The sequence below is a fragment of the Mycteria americana genome, chromosome 6 (assembly GCF_035582795.1).
Source record: "Mycteria americana isolate JAX WOST 10 ecotype Jacksonville Zoo and Gardens chromosome 6, USCA_MyAme_1.0, whole genome shotgun sequence".
NCBI lineage: Eukaryota > Metazoa > Chordata > Aves > Ciconiiformes > Ciconiidae > Mycteria > Mycteria americana.
Genome location: NC_134370.1, coordinates 16,771,847 through 16,792,112, shown reverse-complemented (window position 1 = coordinate 16,792,112; position 20,266 = coordinate 16,771,847). Strand labels below are relative to the sequence as shown.

General features: G+C 62.3%; 1 protein-coding gene across 1 annotated transcript in view; it reads left to right on the top strand.

The window, feature by feature from the left end:
- The window catches only part of SLIT1 (slit guidance ligand 1), a 63,713-nt gene that overhangs the window by 28,572 nt on the left and 14,875 nt on the right, over positions 1 to 20,266 (top strand). Inside the window, exons 5-8 of the mRNA XM_075504077.1 lie at positions 18,637 to 18,708; positions 18,845 to 18,916; positions 19,344 to 19,415; positions 19,739 to 19,902. Coding sequence (XP_075360192.1) covers positions 18,637 to 18,708; positions 18,845 to 18,916; positions 19,344 to 19,415; positions 19,739 to 19,902 — 380 coding nt within the window. The remainder of the gene's footprint in view (positions 1 to 18,636; positions 18,709 to 18,844; positions 18,917 to 19,343; positions 19,416 to 19,738; positions 19,903 to 20,266) is intronic.

Sequence of the window (20,266 nt, the reverse complement as noted above, 5' to 3'; positions counted from 1 at the left end):
TCAGCCGGGCCGGGGGAGATCTGCTGGCGCCGGTCTTCCCACGCTCTCCCCGGGGGATGCTCAGCCGCGGCCTTCCTGACCCCTGCACTGCAATCCTGTCTGAGCATCTTAGGCGGAGTTATATTTTACTAGCACGGTAAAAGGGAAAGACGGCTTTGCTTTAATTTTATGAGCTATGCCTGGTTAGGTGCTGGCTGAGCTTTGCAAGGGCTCCGGCTCGGAGTTCGCAGGACAAATAGCGGTGGTGCTTGAGAATGCCGTCTCTCCCCTATGCCGCTCCCTTGCCCGTCACATCTGCTCTTCCTCCAGTACCCCCATCTCCGCAGAGCCGGGCAGGATCTGCTCCTCTCCTGTTCCCATCCCTTTGCAGAGAGACGCCAGCATTGACCGTGACAGTGAGGCCAAAACGGAGCGCTCCCAGGTTGTCCGGCCGTGGGGTTTTCCTGGCTGCCGGTCCCCTGAAACTGTGCCTGGGACAGTGAGAAGGTGAAAGGGGGCTGTAGCTGGGGATGTGGCTCTGGGAAAGTCCGACCCTGGCTGCACGTTTGGGGACAACACGTGCAGAGCAGTGGGACGCTGCGGGGAGCCATCGGTGCCCCCCGCGAGCGGGGCAGTGCGTGCAAACGCCCGTGTGCCCTCGCAGCCTGCCGACCCCTGATCCCCCGGTTGTAGGAATGTCTTTACATGCTCTGGGAATCTTTGTGCTCCTGTCCTTGCAGCCTGCCACTGCCGGGCCTGGGTTTTGTGCTTTCGCTTCTTTTTTTTTCCTTTTTTTTTCCAGCCTCTTTCACAAAGACACCTATTCTCCCCCTGCGCCCCGGGGATTTACACAGAAAGCTCACCCTCAACACAGCAAAAGAAAGGCCCGGGCGGCCCGGGAGAGGAAGCTCACACAAAATGCGGTGTGTGGCTCTTTGTGTCCCCTTTGTAATTCCTCTGCACAATGAACTGCCCCGGCCACCCACCAGCCCCGGGGTACCCCCAGGTGCCCCATCCGCCGTGCTCCGATGCGGCAGCGGGCAGAGCTGGGGATGCTCCTCGCTGGGCGGCCGAGAGCACAGCCTTTGTGCTTGGGAGAGAGGAAATTTGGGCAGGATGGAGATCGCCATGTTCCTGCAGCAGCAAAAAGCCCCCTCGCATCCCTGCCGGCCCCCGGGCAGGGCGCTGGGGGGGTCCCTCCGGCAGAGCCCTTCCATCAGCCCCGCTCTGATGGCTTTTAACATGCTAATAACCCTCTCAAGGGCAGGAGCAGCTCTGTGTAAAACCCATGTTCAGCCCTCGGTCATGGACATTTGCTCGGAGACACAGTGTTAAATATTTATCCTCCCCGCTCCCCCCCCCCCCCCCCCCCCGACTCCGCAGGCATTAACAATAGCGATCGCAACCGGCCCCTTCCCCCTCGCCGGGAATATGTGGCTCCCGGACCATGACAGCGAACGTTATCGTTTGTACCTGTGAATTATTGATAAGGTATAAGATAGTTCTTGCGGTGAAAAAATAATGAGGGGGAGAGGCTGTTTGCAGCCTGGCGGGGCGGGCACTGCTGCAAACCCTCTTCTCCGGGGGCAAAATGGGCAGTGGGACCCATTCCTGCCAGGCCCCGTCCGCCAGCTGACCGTGCCGGCCGCACGCTGCTAAGGGCCGGCACGGGGCTGCCTTTGTGCACGGCGGCTCCTCTCGCGGCACGGGTCTGGCTGGCGCCTGTCCCCTCCCGGCTGCCCGCTGCCTTCCCCGGGGAGGTGGGCAGCTGCCCGACCTCCCCAGCCCCACGCTGCCTGCGGTCTCCCACGAGCTGGGGGATGCTCGCTCAGGCAGCTGCCTGCGGGTCGCGGAGGTGAGTGGGGATGTCCCAGCCCCGCGGGCTGGCTGCCCACCCTGCGGTGCCGTGGCGGGGAAGGGGCACGTATCGCCCGGCCCCGCAGACGCTGTGGTTCCAGAGAGCAGATGGGGTTTAGCCTGGGAGAGCCTTTTAGCTGGCAGGGCTGGGGGGCTGGGGAGGTCTCCAGGGGCTGCAGGAGGGAGAGCTTTCGGTCCTTGGCTTTATGGCCACTGATACGCACTGTCCCTGTGCCCTAATGTGTCCCCGGAAAAAGGGGGATGAGGCTGCTGAGTCCCCGGAAGGCGGGTGGCAGCCCTGGAAGGGGGTCTGTTCCCCAGCTTAGGGCTGTCCTTTGGCTGGGAGCTGAACTCGGCGCATCCATCCCCTGAGCTATGGAGGTGAGAGCCTGTCCCGGAGAGCCCCCGGGTCTGCCAGCTCTGGCAGGTCTGGGCTTCGGCTGCGCTTTGCGAGGCTCTGGGATGCCGTGCAGGAGGGTGCAGATGGCTCGGGGGGGATCTTGTCGTCAGTGGCATGGGCAGTCCGATTAAAATCAGGGTGCCTCTTTAAGCTAGTTCAAAGCCCAGCTTTGATGTACTTAGACCCTCAACCCTGCTGTGTTTTGCGGGGAGAGCATTAGCAGGAGAGCCAGGGCATTAGTGTGCAGAGCCTGGCCTGATCTGGGGTTACACATCTGCGTCCCTGGGCTGGGTACCGGCTCACCAGGGTGCTGCACCCACCCCAGGGACACGGAGAGTCTGGGGGGAGCATGGCCAGGATGAGGCACCCTCCTCCTCCCTTGCGCAGAGCCCCCCGCTGCGCTCCGGCAGCACCACCCCTGTCCAGGAAGGGGCTGCCCAGACCTGCCATGCACCGGCATCAGGCGTTGCTTTCCCAAAAATGTGTCTGAATCCGGTGTCCTGGGCTCCAGGGATGCAGGATGTGCTGTTATTTCTGAAGATGCAGGAGTGCCTGGGAGGCAGAGCAGCCCCTGCCCATCACCTGGGCAGCCTGGGCCGCAGCTGGGGGCCACCCGGGCAGCACTGCTCCCCACCTCCTGCCCCATTCATGGCCCCCAATAGTGGCTATGGGGCTGGGAGGATTCCCATGAGCCACCCACCTCCGTGGCTCCCTCGCTGGGTCTCCTGGAGGAAGGTGGAGGTGTGGGGTGCTTGTGAGCACTGTGGGGGAAGGTGGGTGTCTCATGCTGTTCCTTGGCATTGGCATTGCCACTGTCCCTTTCTGTCTGGCCTGAATGGTTTGGATACTGATTTTAATTGCACACTGCAGTAGCAGAATTGCTCCCAGCTTCCAGTTTCTGTCTTCCTCCCTGTCTAACCTCCCCAGAGTGCTTCTTGGGTTGTGTGTCCAAGGAAGCATTTCTGGGTGAGGAGCATTGCGCTGATCTTTCCACCGGCCCCAAAAGATGGGCTGGACTCCTAGAGGGGCCATGTCCCCCCCTCTGCTGCTCCCCATGGCGCTGCTTTTCCAGGTGTGCTAGCGCAAGGATGGGTGAAAAATTACACTGCTGGGGCAAAGGCTTGAAAGTGAGAATTAAGGAGTGATTAAGAGAGCACGTGCGTGTGCAGCATGTCTGCACGCTGGCGGGTGTGCGGACGTAATGCAGTGGGCGATGGGTTGCAGTATGTGTGCCGCAGTGTGTATGGATGCAACGGGAGATGCTCCCAGGCAGCATGACAGCGTGCGGAGAGCCCCTGGTCTGAGGGTGCTCCAGCATCAGGCAGCATTACCCCCGAGTACAAGCTGCAGCGTGCGAGCTGTAGTGAGGAAGGGGCTGAATACGGCTCCTCACTCCCACTGCAGCAGAGCATCCCTGAGCAGGCGATTGATCCCAGCATTAAAGGCTCTGGGAGCGTGAGCCCTCGTCTCCCCGCTCACCCTCCCGCTCCCTGACTTGCCTCCAGTCGTGCAGCAAATACGGGCCAGGCCACTTGGATATCAACGTTGAAGTGTGAATTTCAAGTGCTCCCTCTGTCCTCATCCCCTCTCCGGTGTCTTACGGGAGGCACAGAATGTGGCAGGAGCACCAGGCACATGAAACAGCCCCATTCAAAGCCTGGCACTGCGGCTCCCACTCGCAAGCCGAGTTAAGTTTGCAGGCAATTACCCGGTGGTGTTCCCCGCCTTCGCTCCTGGCCTTTTCCCTTGCAAACCGCCTGCTCTCTGCTTTGCTTTTAGGGGAAGAGGCTGGCACCAGAGCAGATGCGAGCTGTGTTGGGCTGGGCTCCTGCCTGCAGGTTACAGTGGGGGATGCTGCAGCCCTCCTGTGCCCCATCCCGTGGTTCCCACAGCTCCATCCCGGCGCTGAATTGGGCTCACACCGAGCTGGCATTGAGGACCAAGGCACAGACGCTTTCTGTGCAAGGCAGTGGTGCTTTGGCCTCGTTCAGAGCTGACATGTGAGGACGAGACTAAACCCAAGCCCTTTTCTCCCCAGCTGCTTTCTGGCTAGAGGGGTGCAATGGGGATGGCTCGTCCCACGCCGGATCCCAGGGTGCTGCGGGATGCGTGCGTGCTCGGCTGGAGCTGGGGCTGTGTGTGCGCGGGAAGGATCCGGCCCCTTCCCCGTGCGAGGCAGAGGCGAGACGGCGTGTGTGAACTCGACTTCACAAGACATCAAATGTGCTGCAGTCGGATGGAAATTGGCTCTCAGAGCTCCTTTCTTCTGGCACCGAGCAGCTCCCTGCTCCTGCTCCCCCCTCGGCGGGTGGATGGGCTGATAATATGAGGAAGCGCCTGCTCCCCTCCAAGCTGCGGTGCCTGGGATCTAATCTCCAGGCTCTCCGACAATTTGCATTAATGTTTACTTAACTAACTGGGAGCCCTCTTACATCCCAACTGCCTTTGCTGGGGGGCTCGCACGGCTCATGGGGGCGGCAGGACAGGCAGAGGCGTTTCTGGGCTGCCTCCTTTGTGCTCTGGGGATCTCCAACCCTCAGAAAAAAACCCCTCTTTACCAGAAGAATGGGCCCTTCTCCCAGTTTACGTGAAAAGATGTCCCGGATTTCTGCCCAGCCAGGACCCAGCTTTGTTCCCGGGCAGGATTTCAGTGGGAGAGCTGGCTAATTTGCAGTATTTTACATATCTAATATGTTGTCAGAAATGCTTTTAAATCCCTATAATATTTAATTAGGAGGCAGCTTTTGGTGTATTAGGCAGGAACGGGGCTGTCTAATTAGTTATTGGCGACTTCATACCCATGAAGGTAATTAAGTTAAGTAAAAGCTGGAGGCAAGCTCCCATGCATGCATCCACCCCATTTTGGAGCTGCTCTGGGATGCAGTGGGGCCGATGCTGGTTGTCTGGGCTCGGAGCGGCGTGTACCCATCCAGGGCTGCTGCTGGGCTTTCCCCCTCCATGGGGCGAGGGACAGCTGTTCCCACGGCAGGGACCATGCCCAGCCCCTGGTCCTGGCTGAAGCAGGACATCTCCCACCATGGTCAGGTCTCCAGCCACCTCCTGCGGGGCTCTGACACCTTCTTGGGCCTGTGATGTGCTTGTCTCGCAAATCTGGTATTTTTAATCTCGAAACTGAGCTGGGATCTGACAAAATATGAATCATCCAAGAGATGTAAGAGCGGGCAGAGTCCCTGTGTATTTTTACAGACTGGGGTGTATTTTTAGCCTGCACGTGTTGGAATTTGACTGTTTCTTAGGGGAAAAAAAGAGGTTTTCAGATCTGAGCACCTAGCTCTGGCCATGCTGGGAGCCCTGCTACTGGCTCCCCATTGCATTGCTCGCCTTGAAAGGAAAAGTTTATGGCAGCGTGGGAAGGAGGACGAGGGTGAGGCTGTGCTGCACAGCCCCTGCTCCCCTCTCCCATCGCAGAGGACTGTGCTGGGGGTCTGAGCCCTGCCCTGTGCCCACCGCCGGGAGCTCAGGGGTGCTGGCAAGGGCACATGCATGCGACCGGTGGTTGGCTGCTCACCCTTCTGCTGGCCCAGGCTAGCAGCTGTGGCTCGGGGTAGCAACACCTTGAGCTGGTCACGGCTGGGGCACTCCCAGGAGCATGGGTGTCTCTGGGGGCACCAGCATCCAAAGTTGCACCTGTAGCCCAGCCATGCCGCCATGTCTTTGCACACATGCCAGCGACGGACGGCACGTACCCCTCCCCAGGCTGCCCTGAGAGAGTTCCCGCTGCATCCCATGGTGGGGTCCCAGCCCGCAATGCCCCTGCTGTGAGTCGGGGCTCCCCTGCCACCCACCTCCCTCCAAGGGGGCTATCTGCCCGGCTGCGCCGGCGTGGGTCTCTCCCCCTCTGCAGGGTTTGCAGCCAGGACCCCACTGTTCGGGAGATTTCATACCCCCTTTAATCTTGGCGGTTGGAAGCCGGGGAACTGATAATGATGAAGGAGTGTAAATGTCAGCAGGAAACCAGCTTCAATCAGAACTGTTAAAAATAAACCCGCCAGGCCTGCTCTGGCAGGGGTAATCAGCCTCGGTGGCTCCTCTCCCTGGGTCCTAGAGCACCAGCCGCAGCCGTGCCGAGCAGCGCCGGGCCACCCGAGCAGCCGCGCTGGAGGCTGGCTGCAACGCTGGCAGATCCAGCCCCAGCCAGCAGCTCCCCTGGAGCTGGGAGGAGCGACCCCCCGAGCCGGCTGGGGTGCAGGGTCCCATCCCCTCTCCTCCGACGCGCCCTGGCTCTCCCCTTAGCGGGAATCCCCACCACAATCCCGGCTGGGCTTCAGCTAAGTTTTAAATGGAAGAGTGTGGCATGGGAGACGGGCACGGAGGTGAGCTGCTTGTGGCGTGTGTGTTTTTTCTTAGGGATCCCCACGAGCTGCATGCTCTGGCGTAGCATGTGTGACGGTGGTGAGATGCTCAACCTTCGTGAAAAGACCTGTGACCGTAGCTACCTCCTGGGAAACACGCAGCCTCCCCTTCCCAGCTCAGTCGGGCTGTGGCAGGAGATGTGGCCGTGCAGGTAACACAGGCACGTCCGCAGGGCAGAGGCAGCCACGGGCTCTTGGGGTCACAGAGCCGGTGTCCCCACCTGAAGTGAGATGCGCTTGGAGCAGAGACGGGAGGTGTGTTGCTAACCTCAAAGATAATTAACCTCAGGGTAGCTTGCAAAGGGATGTGGGGCTGCTCCATCCCCCGGGCTTTAATATGGAGACTGAAGGTCTGCGAGAGACCCCAGGCGCCTGCGGGCTTGGGGCCAGGGCTCGCCGGTCTGTGCCTTGCGGTCGGGCGCTGCTGCCGGGCTCGCTGCTCCTCTGAGGCTCCATGTGTGCACGGACCGGGGAAAGGCAGGAGGAGCACCCAGATGTGCCTCCGGCAACTCATTTCTGCCTCCCCAAAACAAGGAGGAGCTGTTGATCCCCAGCACAGGCGAGGTCCGTGGGCGGCCGTGTTTTATTACCGCGGGGGCTGCAGCTGTACTAACTGCCTGCAGGCAGAGGCTTCCCCAGGCTCGGTGTGGGTTTGTGCCGAGGGCTCTTCAAAGAGCTGCTCTGAGGAGGGAAGCCCATGGGCTGGGGTGCAGCTCCCGGTCCCCTGTGGCGTGGCCATGACTGGGTGCCGCTCTCCCAAACCCTCTCGGGAGCGACGTTACTGGGGCAAGGGCAGTCCCAGCTTGGGCCCAGCCTTGTGGCAGGGCTTTGCTGCCCTGCCAGCAGTTTTTATCCTGGCTTTGATGTGTGCCGCACGGGATGGAGCCTCTTTATCTGCCCGTTGGGTTTTCCCTGCTGTGCACCCCTGTGCTCGGTTGCCATGCTCGGGCACTCTCGCAGCCTCACACTTGCTCTGCCCTGTTTCCCACCCTCCTTTCCCGTTGGACCCTTCTCTTATCAGGGCTGTTTCCTCGCAGCCCTGTGTAAAATCACATCTCTTTTTCCAGCTGCTGGGCTGGATTTGAGATGTCCTGCTGGCTCCACCCTGGCTGCCAACAGGGGCTGATGCTTTTCACCCTGCGATGCATCTCCCACCTTGCATCCCACCACCGCCTCTGTGGTCGCTCCCAGGTGCTTTCAGGAAGCCAGGCTATGAGATGCAGCCACTGCTGGGGCAAGAGTTTTGCCCGTCTTAGTGCTAGGGCTGAGCGTGAGGAGCCTGAAGGCCCCTTGGTCGTGCCAGGGCATCTTGCCAAGTAACTCCAGCTGGGTCTTGCAAGGTTCAGCATCGGTTTAAGAGCAACCTCCAGGCCAGAGGGAGTTTGCTTTACCCCTTCCCAAAGCTCAGACCAGGGCTTGAGGTTGCTATCCCAGGACCTGCAAAGCTGAGGAGCAGCATCGCAGATCCACAGAATCTCTCCTTGGCTCACCAGCCTGCACCAGATCTGGGACAGCCGGGACGCAATTCTCAGCTTGGCTCAGCCTCATTCACACCTCGGAGGAGTCCAGGAGGGCCGGCAGGGCTGGCTTCACACTTATTAGCAATTAAAAGCCTCAGAGCCTGGGAGTCAATTAGCTTTGAGCTCAGCAGTGCTGCAAACCCAAGGGATGAGCCTGCTAACGAGAGCCACAGCCAGCTCCCCACAGGGCTCGGGGCTGGCTCACCAGAAGAGCTATTTGCTTTTTCATTTACACTTTGGATGAGTGTTGCTGCATGGAGTTCAGGGTGTCTTCCTGGGCGCCAGCTGCCGAGCAGCGAGCACACGCTGCGTACTGGAGGGTGCAAGGCTTCCCAGTGCGCAGGGCTGGAGCCTGGCACCTCTCCCGGCATGGCACAGCACCGTCACCCAGCAAGGCCCTCCGTGCATGGGGTCTTGGTGGGGTGAGAGGGGATTGACCTTGTCCTAACCATCACGGGGCTGCCCGGGAGGGTCTCGCTGTGGCACGCTGCCGTCTGCTGCAGGTAGAGCTGTGTGTGGTCCGGCAAATCCCCACCGCTACCTGCCGGCTCACTCTGCCCCACGCTCCGGAGCGGCTGGGCTGCGGTACCCTGATTTCTTGGGCACCCCGGGACGTGCTGGGTCTGCGAGCACTGGGATGATGCTCTGCCACGGGCAGTAGTTTCTCCCTGCAACAGGAGAGCAGTGGGGCAGTGAGCTGAGGGTGGGGCAGTGAGCTGGCGGGACCACGCAGCTCTGGGGTAAGGGACGGCCTTTGATTTGCAGCGCATCAGGAACATGCTGGAAATGAGCCGGGTGATGCAAATGTGAAGCAGGTAGGTGCGCAGGCTGGAGGGTAGCGTGGGAGCTGGAAAGAAAACAAGCTTTGGTGGAGGGTTTCGCAGGGATTTCCCACTACTAGAGGCTGAGACAGAAACAAAAACATTAAAGGATGGAGGAGAACAAGCTTGCTGAACACCAGGGCAGAGTGGACTTGGAGGTGGTGAAAGGCAGGGATGGGGTCACTGGCTGGGTGCCTCGGCTCCCGGTGGCAGTGGCACACGGAGGCTGTGAGCTGGGCAGGTGCAGTTTTAACACCCGGTGTCCAGCCAAACACTTGCTGGAGGGATGAGCCCTCACCAGCGGTCTGTGGGAGCCGGGGGAGACGTGTCAGCCACACAGCAGGTCCCTTTGCAGACAGTGGCAGGGCGGCTGCTCCCGGGTGTGTGCTGCAGGGCACCCCCCTGCCCATCCCAGCCTCTGCCAGGCCACAGGGCCCTGGGCACAGCGGGTGCTGTGGCTCTCTCAAGTCACTTCAAGATGCCGGGGAGCTGGTGGTGGTGCCTTAGCCTTGCATTCGCTCCCCTTCCCGCAGATAACGAGGTTGCAGGAACAAAGGGACAGTGTGGGGAGGGGGCGGTGACAGGCACGCAGGGTTTGCAGCTTGTTATTTCACTTGTGTTGCCATTAAAGCTGCTGCTTTTAACTTGTTTCAATGTCTGAAGAGGCTCCAGGGTGGGTGGCAGATGCTTTATTCCCCCTCCCTCCCACCCTCCCCTCTTTTCCTTGGCCAGCTCCCCTTGTTCCCATAGCATCCCCCTTCCCACAGAGGCCGAATCCTGCATCTCTGGCTTTGCAGCGCAGCCCACATGGGAGCCGCTCCTTGCCGGAGCTGGACCGGAGCCACCGCACAGGTGCTGCCCTGCGCAGAGAGCTGCTCGGCAAAGCCCGGCTCGCGCGTATGCCTTCCCCGTGCAGATCATCCCGCTCGCGACAGGCGTTGCATGTCCCCGACTTCCCCCGTGCCCAAACACGGGGCCGCTGGTGTCACCTGCGGTGCATGCACCCACGCGCCTTGGCACCCCCAGTGCAACCCCTCGGCATACGCGGGCACCGTGGCGGCACCGGTGGGTGATACCAGCTGGTGTCAGTCGCTGGTGCTCCGGTAAGGACAGAGGCCCAGGTCATGGCACGGGTCAGCAGTGTCCCTTTGAAGCTGCTGAGATTTATGCATGCCCTAAAATGTTTTGCTAAATCAGCACCACCGTGCTGGGCTTGGACTCTTCTCACTAACTGTTGCCATGAGCATATGTTACGTTTTACACATGGTCTGCTTGGCTGTCCAAGCAACAAACCTCTCCAGCTTTAACGTTTTGGGAAGCATCTGCATCTCCTGGGAGGGAAGGGGCCGGGGCCAGAGCCTGGGGTCAGCATGGCACTTTGGGAAGCCTTTCCCGGCAGAGGAGTGGCATGAAGCATTGCTCCCCGGTCTGGCAGCATTCACCTTTACTCTTTGCCGTGTGTACTTGGTGGACAGGCAGAATTTGTTAATAGGGCTCGTGTTGCCGAGGTCTGTGGTCTGAGGCACTCAGCATGACATCGTGATGTCTAGCGGTGTGTTGCCTTGCTCCAGCCAAGGATTGTTTTGTCCTTATGTATATGGGCCTGGCAAGGATGAGCTCTGATCCATCGCTTTTGCTGGTGCTGAGATAACAAGAAATATTACTGCAAAAAACCTCAGGTGGGGATGGAGGCAGCTCTCCTAAGGGAAGTGATTATTTATTGTTGCTTGGACTTCGGTGGATGTTCCCTGGTGTGTCATCCTGGCTGCCAAGAGGTGCTGAGGATTCTGGTCCCTTCAGGAGGACCGTCCCACGGCCAGAATCACATCACCCCCCCACGGGAGGTGTGTGAGCAGGTGACGGACACGATGGGTACGTGGCCTTTGCACAGGGGAGGGGACTCCCAGGGCCGGGCAGCCTGTGCGACTCGGAGCACGGGGACCCTGCAAGTCGCAGGTGGGGACATGGGCCCCGCTCTCCCGCTGGGCTGGGGTAGAGGCACGCGTGAAAGTGTACGTGGAAGCCAAACTCCCCATGCCACCCAGGAGCAATGAGCCCTGCACAGGGCAGGAGAGGTCAGCGGTGACTTTCAGGCTGCTGTGGTGGCTAGAAGGAGGATACCTGGACCTCCTCATCTCTAGGGCCCCTGTAGGGACACCTCCTTGCCTTTGCACAGTGCTTCACTCTGCCACAGAGATGTCTCCTGCGCTGAATACAGGTTGCTGCCGCGATCCTTGTCCCCTCTGGCTGTACCGTCCCTGGTCTGCGCACCCTGTCCCCAGTAGCCGTCAGGCTGTCTGGGTCAGGAGGCAGTTTCTGTGGCTGCAGGTTGCGGTCTCCCCCAGCACGCTGCGGGCTGCGGCACCCAGAGCCAGGAGGATAATGAGATCTTAATAGTCCAATTATATCCCATCGATTTACTCAGCATGTAATTGTTGGCGGCTGGGGCTGCCTGATGAAGCGCTGGCTCCGGCTGCCGGCGGGGAGGGCTGTGCTGCACCGCCCAGCCCGGGATGCTCCTCGCAGCAACCAGCTGTGCCCCCTTGAACAGCCCCCCCCGCCTCGCTGTCCCCCCCCAGGAGGGGCAGGGACAAGAGTGGCAGGCAGAGACAGACTGGAGCGGGGACCCTGGCACCCTGCCCTGGCTGGGTGGGGGGTGCGAGCATCGGGCTGACCCCAGGTTGACATCCCCCACGCTGGTCCGGGGAGCAGAAGGGTTGTACATCTCCGCCTCCCTCTAAAACAGGCTGACAGGAGAAGTGACTCCTGCTGGGTGACAGTCGGGCCAGCTGAGCGGCGGCTGAGCCATTGGCCGTGCCTGGCAGCCTGCACCGGCCAGTGTGGTGGCTACCAGAGGTGTGCCCAGCCGGTCTCCTGGCAGCAGAAGCCAGCTCCTGAGCATGCACCTGCAGGTGTTCCTCGCCGCAGCATGGCATTGCAGGTGCATCTCAGTGCTTTTCTTCTATTCGTTTCCCTTTTGAGCTGGTTGTGGCTGGGAGTCCCACGGACTAACAACGCCTGATTTGGAGGAGTCACTCTTAGCTGTGCTTTTAAGCCTGCCTTCGTGGTTGTGCTGGTCATCCCTTGTTCTGGTGTTGTGAAAAGCAGCGAATCATCTTCCCTTTCCCCCTCGCCAGGCTGCTTTGGACCCTGTCCCATCCCCTCCCATTTCCCTTTCTGGCCCCTGCTAAGGTGCCATTTCCAGAGACCCCACGATCTCTTTCCTGAGGGGCAGGGGCTCATGCTGAGCCCACCGTGCTGCACCCGGGCTTGTTGGCACCCATGCATCAGGCTCTGCCGTCCCACCCTGTCCTGCACAAACGCCATCAGCCCCAGGGGCCGGGGTGGCAGCGGGTAACAGGCAGCAGCAGGCAGCGCGCAGGCTCCCCGTGACCCTGGGGGTGGTGGAGTGAGGCAGGGCTGGAGGGGGTGGGAGGTCTGTCTCGTCCCCCTCGGCCGGGATGGAGCGGTGCCGGCAGCTGGGCCCGCGGAGCCCATTAAAAATCAAACAGCCTGACGTAATGCTGCGGGCACGCCGTGGGAGCCTGAACCTGAGATGGGGCTGCGGGGCCCTGCTCCTGCTGGCGCTGGGGACCGGGACAGGTGACACGGTGGACAAAACCCTGGCTCGTTACCCCGGCACCCTGCTAATGCAGCAGCAGGGCAGCTGCCCCCAGCCTCCAGCAAGAAGCTCCCCTCCAGGACACCCCTCCTTGGGTGCTGGGTCCTCGCAGTACTGGGGACTCGTGTCCATCACCTCGAATGGACTGTGCAGCTGGGACATGTGGGTGACACTTGTTTCCCCCAGCACGGGGCTGCGGGTGCCGACGCCGGCACAAGCAGTGGGTGCAGCCGCTCCTCCCCTGTAGTGAGAAACGGGAGTGCAGACCCCCCGGGGGGACTCTGGGCTGTCAGCCACTAATGCGAGCGCAGATTACTCTATCGATCTTGCGTAATGCGGGATTCTTTCTGTCCATTCACGCTTGTCCTTGTCACCTGTCAGGCGGTGGAGGTGGTGGCATGAACAGCTGTGCCTGCAGGGCAGCCCCAGCTCTGCCTGTCCCTCTGCCCTGGGCAGGCTGTGCTGGGACAAACAGCATGTGTAGGGTGACCTGAGGGACACCGGGCTGCTTAATAGCTGCTGGTGCCATGATCCTTGCTGGTTAGTCCCTGGCAGGCCCTTGGGCTTGGGGAAATGCCGGCTGCACCCCGGCACAGCCTCCTCCGGCACAGCACCAGCAAGGCAAGGCAGGGATCTGGGGGGAACCTAGCCCAGCCCAAAATGCTGGTGCTGCCCAGGGCTGTGTGGCTTCGGTTGTGAGGGCAGCAGCTTTGTCTGCTGGAGGCTTGGTGGATGGTTGCTGTGGCTGAGCTGGTGCCTGCAGCGGCTGGTCCCAGTACCGGTGGAGTGGAGATGCTGGGGGAAGCGCCTGACCTGCGAGCAGGGACCTGGCATGCATTTGCATCGTGGGAGCAGCAGCCGAAGGGTTAATGCCTTTGATCTGCCCCAGTGAGCAGGAAAGTGTCCAGGAGACCACCGGATGCTAATGAGTTTCCAGTGTGGAAGGTGGGGAGGAAACAAATTAGAGGAGAGCAACCCCCTGCACTTCACCCGCCTGGAGCCGGCAGCCAGTCCTGGGCGTGCGGGCGCTGCCAGGGCGGAAAGCCGCTCGCCTGCCATGCCGTGCCTCCGCAGCCCTCGTCGGCACGGCTGGGACACGACACAGGCTGCGACTTTCGCCTGGACGGAGGTGCCCCGGTGGCTGCCGACGCCGGGCGAGATGGCCCTCTGCACCGCCAACAGAGCCAGCCCTGGCGGACGCTGCCAAGCCGGGCTGCCTGGCGAGGGGAGTGCCGTGCCGGAGGGCTGCCAGGCCGCCCCAGCACTCTTGGCAGGCAGCGGGGGGCTCGGAGGACGCGGGGCCAGCGCCGCTGGGAAGCAATTACCTCCCCGCTGCGTCCGGCCCTAATCCCCTCACACGGCGCACGAGGAGCCGGCTCGCCAAACAAGGCTCAATCAGGTTAAAGTGTGAAGTCAGGATTAGCCGAAAGAATGAGAGCGTGGTAATAGCCCCGGCCTCCCCGCCCGGCCGCCGCAGCCCCGCTGCGGCCCCCTCCTTCCCGCCCGCCCTCCGGCCCGCCGGGCTCTTGCCGGGGAGATTAAGGCTGCTGGGGTTTGTTTGCCTGAGTGGGCTCCCCACTGGGAAGCCATGTCGAACAGTTTTGCTCGGGTGCCCCGCTAAGTGCCGGGCAGGGCGGCACGCTGGGGGGTTGGCTCCCGCTGCCGAGCCCCTGCCAGCCCCAAGGAGCCGTACCCCCGAGCCTGGCTCCTCGCCGAGGCTCCCCAGGGACCGGCTGTGGTGGGCAGGGGCTGCTGGCTGCCAGGAGAGCCAGCGCCGGGGGCACCTCCTGACCCGCCGCACGTATTGCACTGGCAACCATCGTGCATGCAGTGGGGCAGGGCAACGGGGTATAAGATCCGAGCAGGGAAGTCTCCAAAATCCCGGTCCCTGACCACCGCAATCCTCCACGCTGCCCAGCCAGGGGGGGCTTGTGTGGATGTAGCTTGGCCACAAGGCTTTTGGGGGCCATGGAAGCAAAGCGGGTGCCCTCCTTCTCCCCATGGCACAGCCGTGAGCTGGGGCTAGCTGCTGCTGATTAACAGGCATCTGCTGGGTCAGAAACCCCTATGGGAGGTGAGCCTGGGGACGGAAGGGGTCTGGGATAGGGCTGGGCCAGGAAGGGGTGGAAACGCAGTGGGTTCCCGGGGAGCAAGCGGAGGCCCTGCTTTGCAGACAGGCTGCTGAGAGCTTCCCACTGGGGCATGCACGCGTGCTACAGCCTCCCCGCAGGGTCTGCCCAAGCGCAGACATCTGGCTCTGTCCTCCGGCACTCACAGGGCAGAGGCTGTGTGTCCCCCATCAGCTGCTCACCCCTCATCATCCTTCCCCCTTTGCACCCCTGGGACTACCGGAGCCCTCTGCACCCAGTGCCGTGCGGGGAGAAACTCCAGCTGCGTGGTCCCCGTGGCGTGGGGATGGGAGGACGGCGGTGCTGTGAATGGGCCGGCTGCTTGGGCATCCCCTGGTTTCAATAACCAGGAGCTCCTTAAACTTGGAGCTTTAGGAAAATATCTGGAAGTGAAACCAGAAAAGGCAGAAAGGGCGGCCGTGACAACGGGTGGGGGCTGCTTTCTTTCCCCCTTCTCTGCCCGTGCCCGTCTGCCAGCCAGTCCCCAGCAGGGCTGTCGGACATGTCAGCGCTTGTGGTCACTGCTGGCACTCTGCACGTGATGGCAGTGACATGCTTGTATTTGGCAGGGTGCGAGGTGGCACCGGCACAGCCGCCGAGGGTGCCGCAAGCCGTGCGGCAGAGCGAGGAGAAGCCGTGCCATCTGCTGTTTCTTCGGTGCTAAAGTGTAAAGCAAACATAGCTGGGAGCGATGAAACACCAGGAGGGAAGGGGCTGTGCCTGGTTCCAACGCCGGGGCCCGAGGATCCCGCAGGCAAAGCATGTGTTTGTCCTGGTGTCGTCAGCTGTGTAACCATGCCGGCAATGTAAGCCCGGTGCCGGGGCCTTGCTGAAACCCTCGCATCCAGCGTCTGTCCCTCTTGGCTTCGGTACCCCCAACGGCAGCACTTCATCGGTGACTGTCACAAAAAGCTGTGAAGGGGAGAAGCCTCGCAAAGTCAGTTGCAACCTTCTAGCAGCGTTTCCCTCACGAGCTGTAAGTGAGCAGCTTGCAGACAGATGCTTGGGTTTACTCCCCGGGTGCACTGGGACTCCCATGTGCTGTGAGTGGAGAAACACGAGCAAGATTTCCATGGGGGGGGACCAAACAAGCTGCAGGCAGAGGCTGCCCAGGCAGGCAGCACCAGAGCTGGGACGGGGGGTGCAGAGCACCGAAGCGTGGTGGGTGATTCCATGCTTGGCCCTGCTGCAACCAGTCTAATGTTGGAGGACAGGCAGCTGCCAAGAGGGAGCACGGTGCATTGAATGCATTGCTAGGAAGAGCAGTGAACTTTGTCTGGGGGTTTCCAGAAGGTTTTCTAGGGGATTCCTTCTTCTAGGAGCCAAAGGGGAAAAGGGGATTTGGGGCAATGCTGCGTTTTTTTTCTGAAGGGTCATTGCAATTCCTGGGGGTCCTTGGGCTCATTGCGTCCCCAGCAGAGGATGGGGAGGGGGCGGTTGCATCTGAAGGGGTGCTGGAGTGTCGAGGGTTGCTGCAGGTGTTGGGTCCTTCCCTTTTGGAGAGTGCGAGGCGATCCCAATCCCGATCCCTTCGGGGAGGGCTCGGCCCAGAGCCCTGGGAAGGGCTGGAGCAGCCTGGGCGAGGGGAGGCGAGGCAGAGCCGGCAGCGCAGGCAGGGCGGGCAGCGCAGGCAGAGCAGGCAGAGTCGGCAGCGCAGGCAGAGTGGGCAGAGCAGGCAGCGCGGGCAGCGCAGACAGCGCAGGGAGCACGGGCAGGGCAGGCCGGGCAGGGCAGGCAGCGCGGGCAGGGCAGGCAGCACAGGCAGGCAGGGCAGGCAGGGCAGGCAGGCAGCGCGGGCAGGGCAGGCAGCACAGGCAGGCAGGGCAGGCAGGCAGGGCAGGCAGCGCAGGCATCGGAGGCAGGCAGGGCAGGCAGCGCAGGCAGAGCAGGCAGCGCAGGCAGAGCAGGCAGCGCAGGCAGCACGGGCAGGGCAGGCCGGGCAGGGCAGGCAGCGCGGGCGGGGCAGGCAGTGCAGGCAGGCAGGGCAGGCAGCGCGGGCAGGGCAGGCAGGGCAGGCCGGCAGCGCGGGCAGGGCAGGCAGGCAGGGCAGGCAGCGCGGGCAGGCAGCGCAGGCAGGCAGGGCAGGCAGCGCGGGCAGGGCAGGCAGCGAAGGCAGCACGGGCAGGGCAGGCCGGGCAGGGCAGGCAGGCAGCGCAGGCAGGGCAGGCAGGCAGGGCAGGCAGCGTGGGCGGGGCAGGCAGCGCAGGCAGGGCAGGCAGCGCAGGCAGGGCAGGCAGGCAGGGCAGGCAGGCAGCGCAGGCAGGGCAGGCAGGCAGCGCGGGCAGCGCAGGCAGGGCAGGCAGCGCAGGCAGGGCAGGCAGCCTGGCAGTGCCGCCGCGCGGGTAGCGGTGAAACTGCGCCTGCTGCGCGCCCGGCTGCTGGCGGGGAGCCGGGATTTACCCTCCCCGGGAGCCTGGGCCCTGCCAGGGGAGGCACCTCCCTTCCTCTGCCCCAGCAATGGTGCTTTGCCCGCCGGGTTTGGTTCCCCAGGAACGACCCAGAGCGATGCACCAGCCCCTGCTCCCTGCACACGGTGCCAGGGTGACGCACCAGCACGAAGTGTGCAGGGAGCCGGGGCGGGTGCATCGCTCTGGTACCGTACGGCAGCTCCTTGGTGGCTGGGCATCTCACCGGAGGGCTGGGCAAGCCCACCGTCCTTGGGTTTTCCTTCTCCTCGTGCATCTGTGCAAGAGATGCTGGTGCTTCCCTCTGGGAATGTTTCCCCATCGTGGTGGTGAAGCTTTTGGCTGGAGTGAAGTCCCGATTTGGAGACCCCCAGGTCTTTTGCTAGCAGCTTGTGGGCCATGCTGAGCCAATTTCTGGAGGAAATGGGGGCACGGGGAGGAGTATGGATGCTGCACCTCCATCCTGACCCAGCCCAACTGCCCTGGGATATCAGTAGTGAACAGGCTTTGTTATGTTGAAGCAGAGCTGGTGAGCACTGAGTGTGAAATGCTGGCATCCAGGGACACCCCAAACCACCTCTCGGGGCTGGGATGGGGGTGTCTGCATGCCCTGTGTAATGCTGGGTTGTGCTTAATCCACACGGGATGCCCTGGTCCTGCTGCTCACTTACCCATGGACTTGCTGCATAGGGCAAATGCCATGCTGTGCCCCTGTGCCAGGAGGGAGCTGGGGACTTGGCCTCCTGCCCTGTGGGTGGCTGGAGCAGGGCTGTGCTGGTGTGGGGCTGGGGGCAGGCAATGCAGGCGCCTGCTGAGCTGGGAGGAGCTCCTGGCCTTTGGGGTGGGAGAGGGAACGGCAGCACGGAGCCATGGGACACAAATACGGTAGGCAGGTCCCCCTGAGGATGGGGTGAGCTGAGCCGGTCCACCCAGACCCTACTTTGCCGTGAGATTTCTGGCCTTCGTGGTTGTTAAAAGCCAGCCCAGGCACGGTGGGGGATCTGACCTGCTGCCAGCCCTGCAAACACAGAGCCTGTGCCGGCCCTGCATGCCCCGGCACTGCAGAGTGCGTGATTACACGGACAGTGCCGTGTAGTGATGAAGTAATTAATGACCCGATTATTTATGCCCTCTAAAGTGTGGGGCAAGCTCCATGGGAATGCCTGCTGGAGCCACTAAGTGTAATTACCAGTTAATCAGCAGGGACCTGTAATTATAGCAGTCACAGGGTATTTAAGTACAGAGGGTTTTCCCAGAGCTGTGCCCTGATGCTCTGCTTATCAGAGCTGGGGACAGCAGTGCTGGGGAGCCCCGGCCACTGGCAGCCACCATGGATGGAGCTGGACTTGCCTCGGGATGGACAGCGGGGCAGTGGGCAACCAAGGACCTGAAGCCAAATTACAGTTTCTCAGAGGCCCTCGGGGATCACTGAGTGCCGGGCCGTGCCCCTGCCTGTGGACACCGGGGTCCCATGGGGCATTGTGTTTTGCAGGCACCGCTCATTTTCCTTCCTGCCTCTTTCTTCTGCAGGGACCTGAGCGAGAACTTCATCCAGGCCATCCCCAGGAAAGCCTTCCGTGGGGCCACCGACCTCAAGAACCTGTGAGTCCCGGTGGGGATGGGCACGGGTGGCATGGGAGAGTTTGGGGTCGGGTCCGGTGGCAGGAGGCATCGGAAGCCACCGGTTGCTCTCTGCCTGGGCTGTCCCAGCAACGCTCCCTGCGTCTTTCTCCCGCAGGCAACTGGACAAGAACCAGATCAGCTGCATCGAGGATGGGGCTTTCCGCGCCCTGCGGGGGCTGGAGGTCCTGTAAGTGGCCAGGGGCTAGCTGGACCCTCCAGCCCGCAAGCCCCATGTGGGGTGAGGGTGTCCCCGGGTGCTCCCTGCTCACCAAGGCGTTGCAGGGAGATCCCCAGCGTCCCATCTCTCCCTGGCCCTGAGGAGGGGCTGAGCAGGGGTCTGGTACCACTCCTGGGGGGCTGTGCTCCAGGGTCTGATCCTGCCCCACAGTGTCCACCTGCCTGCAGCTGGCTGTGGAGGGGGGAAGCCTGGAAAGGGCAGCAAGCCCGGCCTGGGGGTTTGGGCTGTCCCCATCCCTCGCCTCTCCATCCATCCACCCTGTGCTGGGGGGTGGGTGGGTGCTGTTGCTCTCAGGGGTTTGGTGCCACCTGGACCATCTCATGCTCCCATTTATGGCCTGGCCACCCTGACCTGCCCCCCCTCTGCCTTCTCGCAGGACCCTGAATAACAACAATATCACTTCCATCCCCGTGTCCAGCTTCAACCACATGCCCAAGCTGCGGACGTTGTGAGTGCCGGGGCCGTGACGGTGGGAGGGACCCCCCGGGCTGGAGAGGGATGTCCCCAGCTCTGCTGCCGGTGCCAGCAGCTCAGCAGTGCTGGGACAGCACCCTGGGGAGGGGATGGAGGGGACACCCCTGCAGAGCATCCCCAAGCACTGCCAAGCAAGGTGGCCTTGGTAGCCGGCACAGATGCTCTTGGGCTCCTCCATGTCTGCCTCTGTATGCCCCTGGCTTTTGGGATGAGCCAGGCTGGGGCAGCCGGAGGGCAGTGGGGTGGTGGGCAGGAGCCGTCCCGTGGCTGCTGACTGCCCCGTCCGCCCGCCCGCAGCCGCCTGCACTCCAACCACCTCTTCTGCGACTGCCACCTGGCCTGGCTCTCGCAGTGGCTGCGCCAGCGCCCCACCATCGGGCTCTTCACCCAGTGTGCCGCTCCAGCCCAGCTCCGCGGCCTCAACGTGGCCGAAATCCAGAAGAACGAGTTCAGCTGCTCCGGTAAGGGAGACTGGGGAGGCGGTGGGTGCCAGGGCAGGGACACGGGTGGAGGGGACAAAGCCTGTCCCATCGATGCAGCCCACCTCCACTCCCTGCCACGTGCCCCAGCTCAGAGCACGGATGCACGCCGTGGGCTCGGCTCATGTCAGCACCGACCCTGGTGCGGGGACAACATGGGGACACCACACCCTATCAGTGTGACCCTATCAGTCTGTGCCCGTGGAGCTGTGTGCCTTTTGCATGGGGCTGGGGCGCACCAGGACCTTGTGCACCCGCTCGAGGGTGCCACGAGCTGTCCCAGCACGCTGAGCTGTCACCAGGGTCCCTTCCTCGGGGTGCTGCCATCCACCCACCTGGCCCAGCT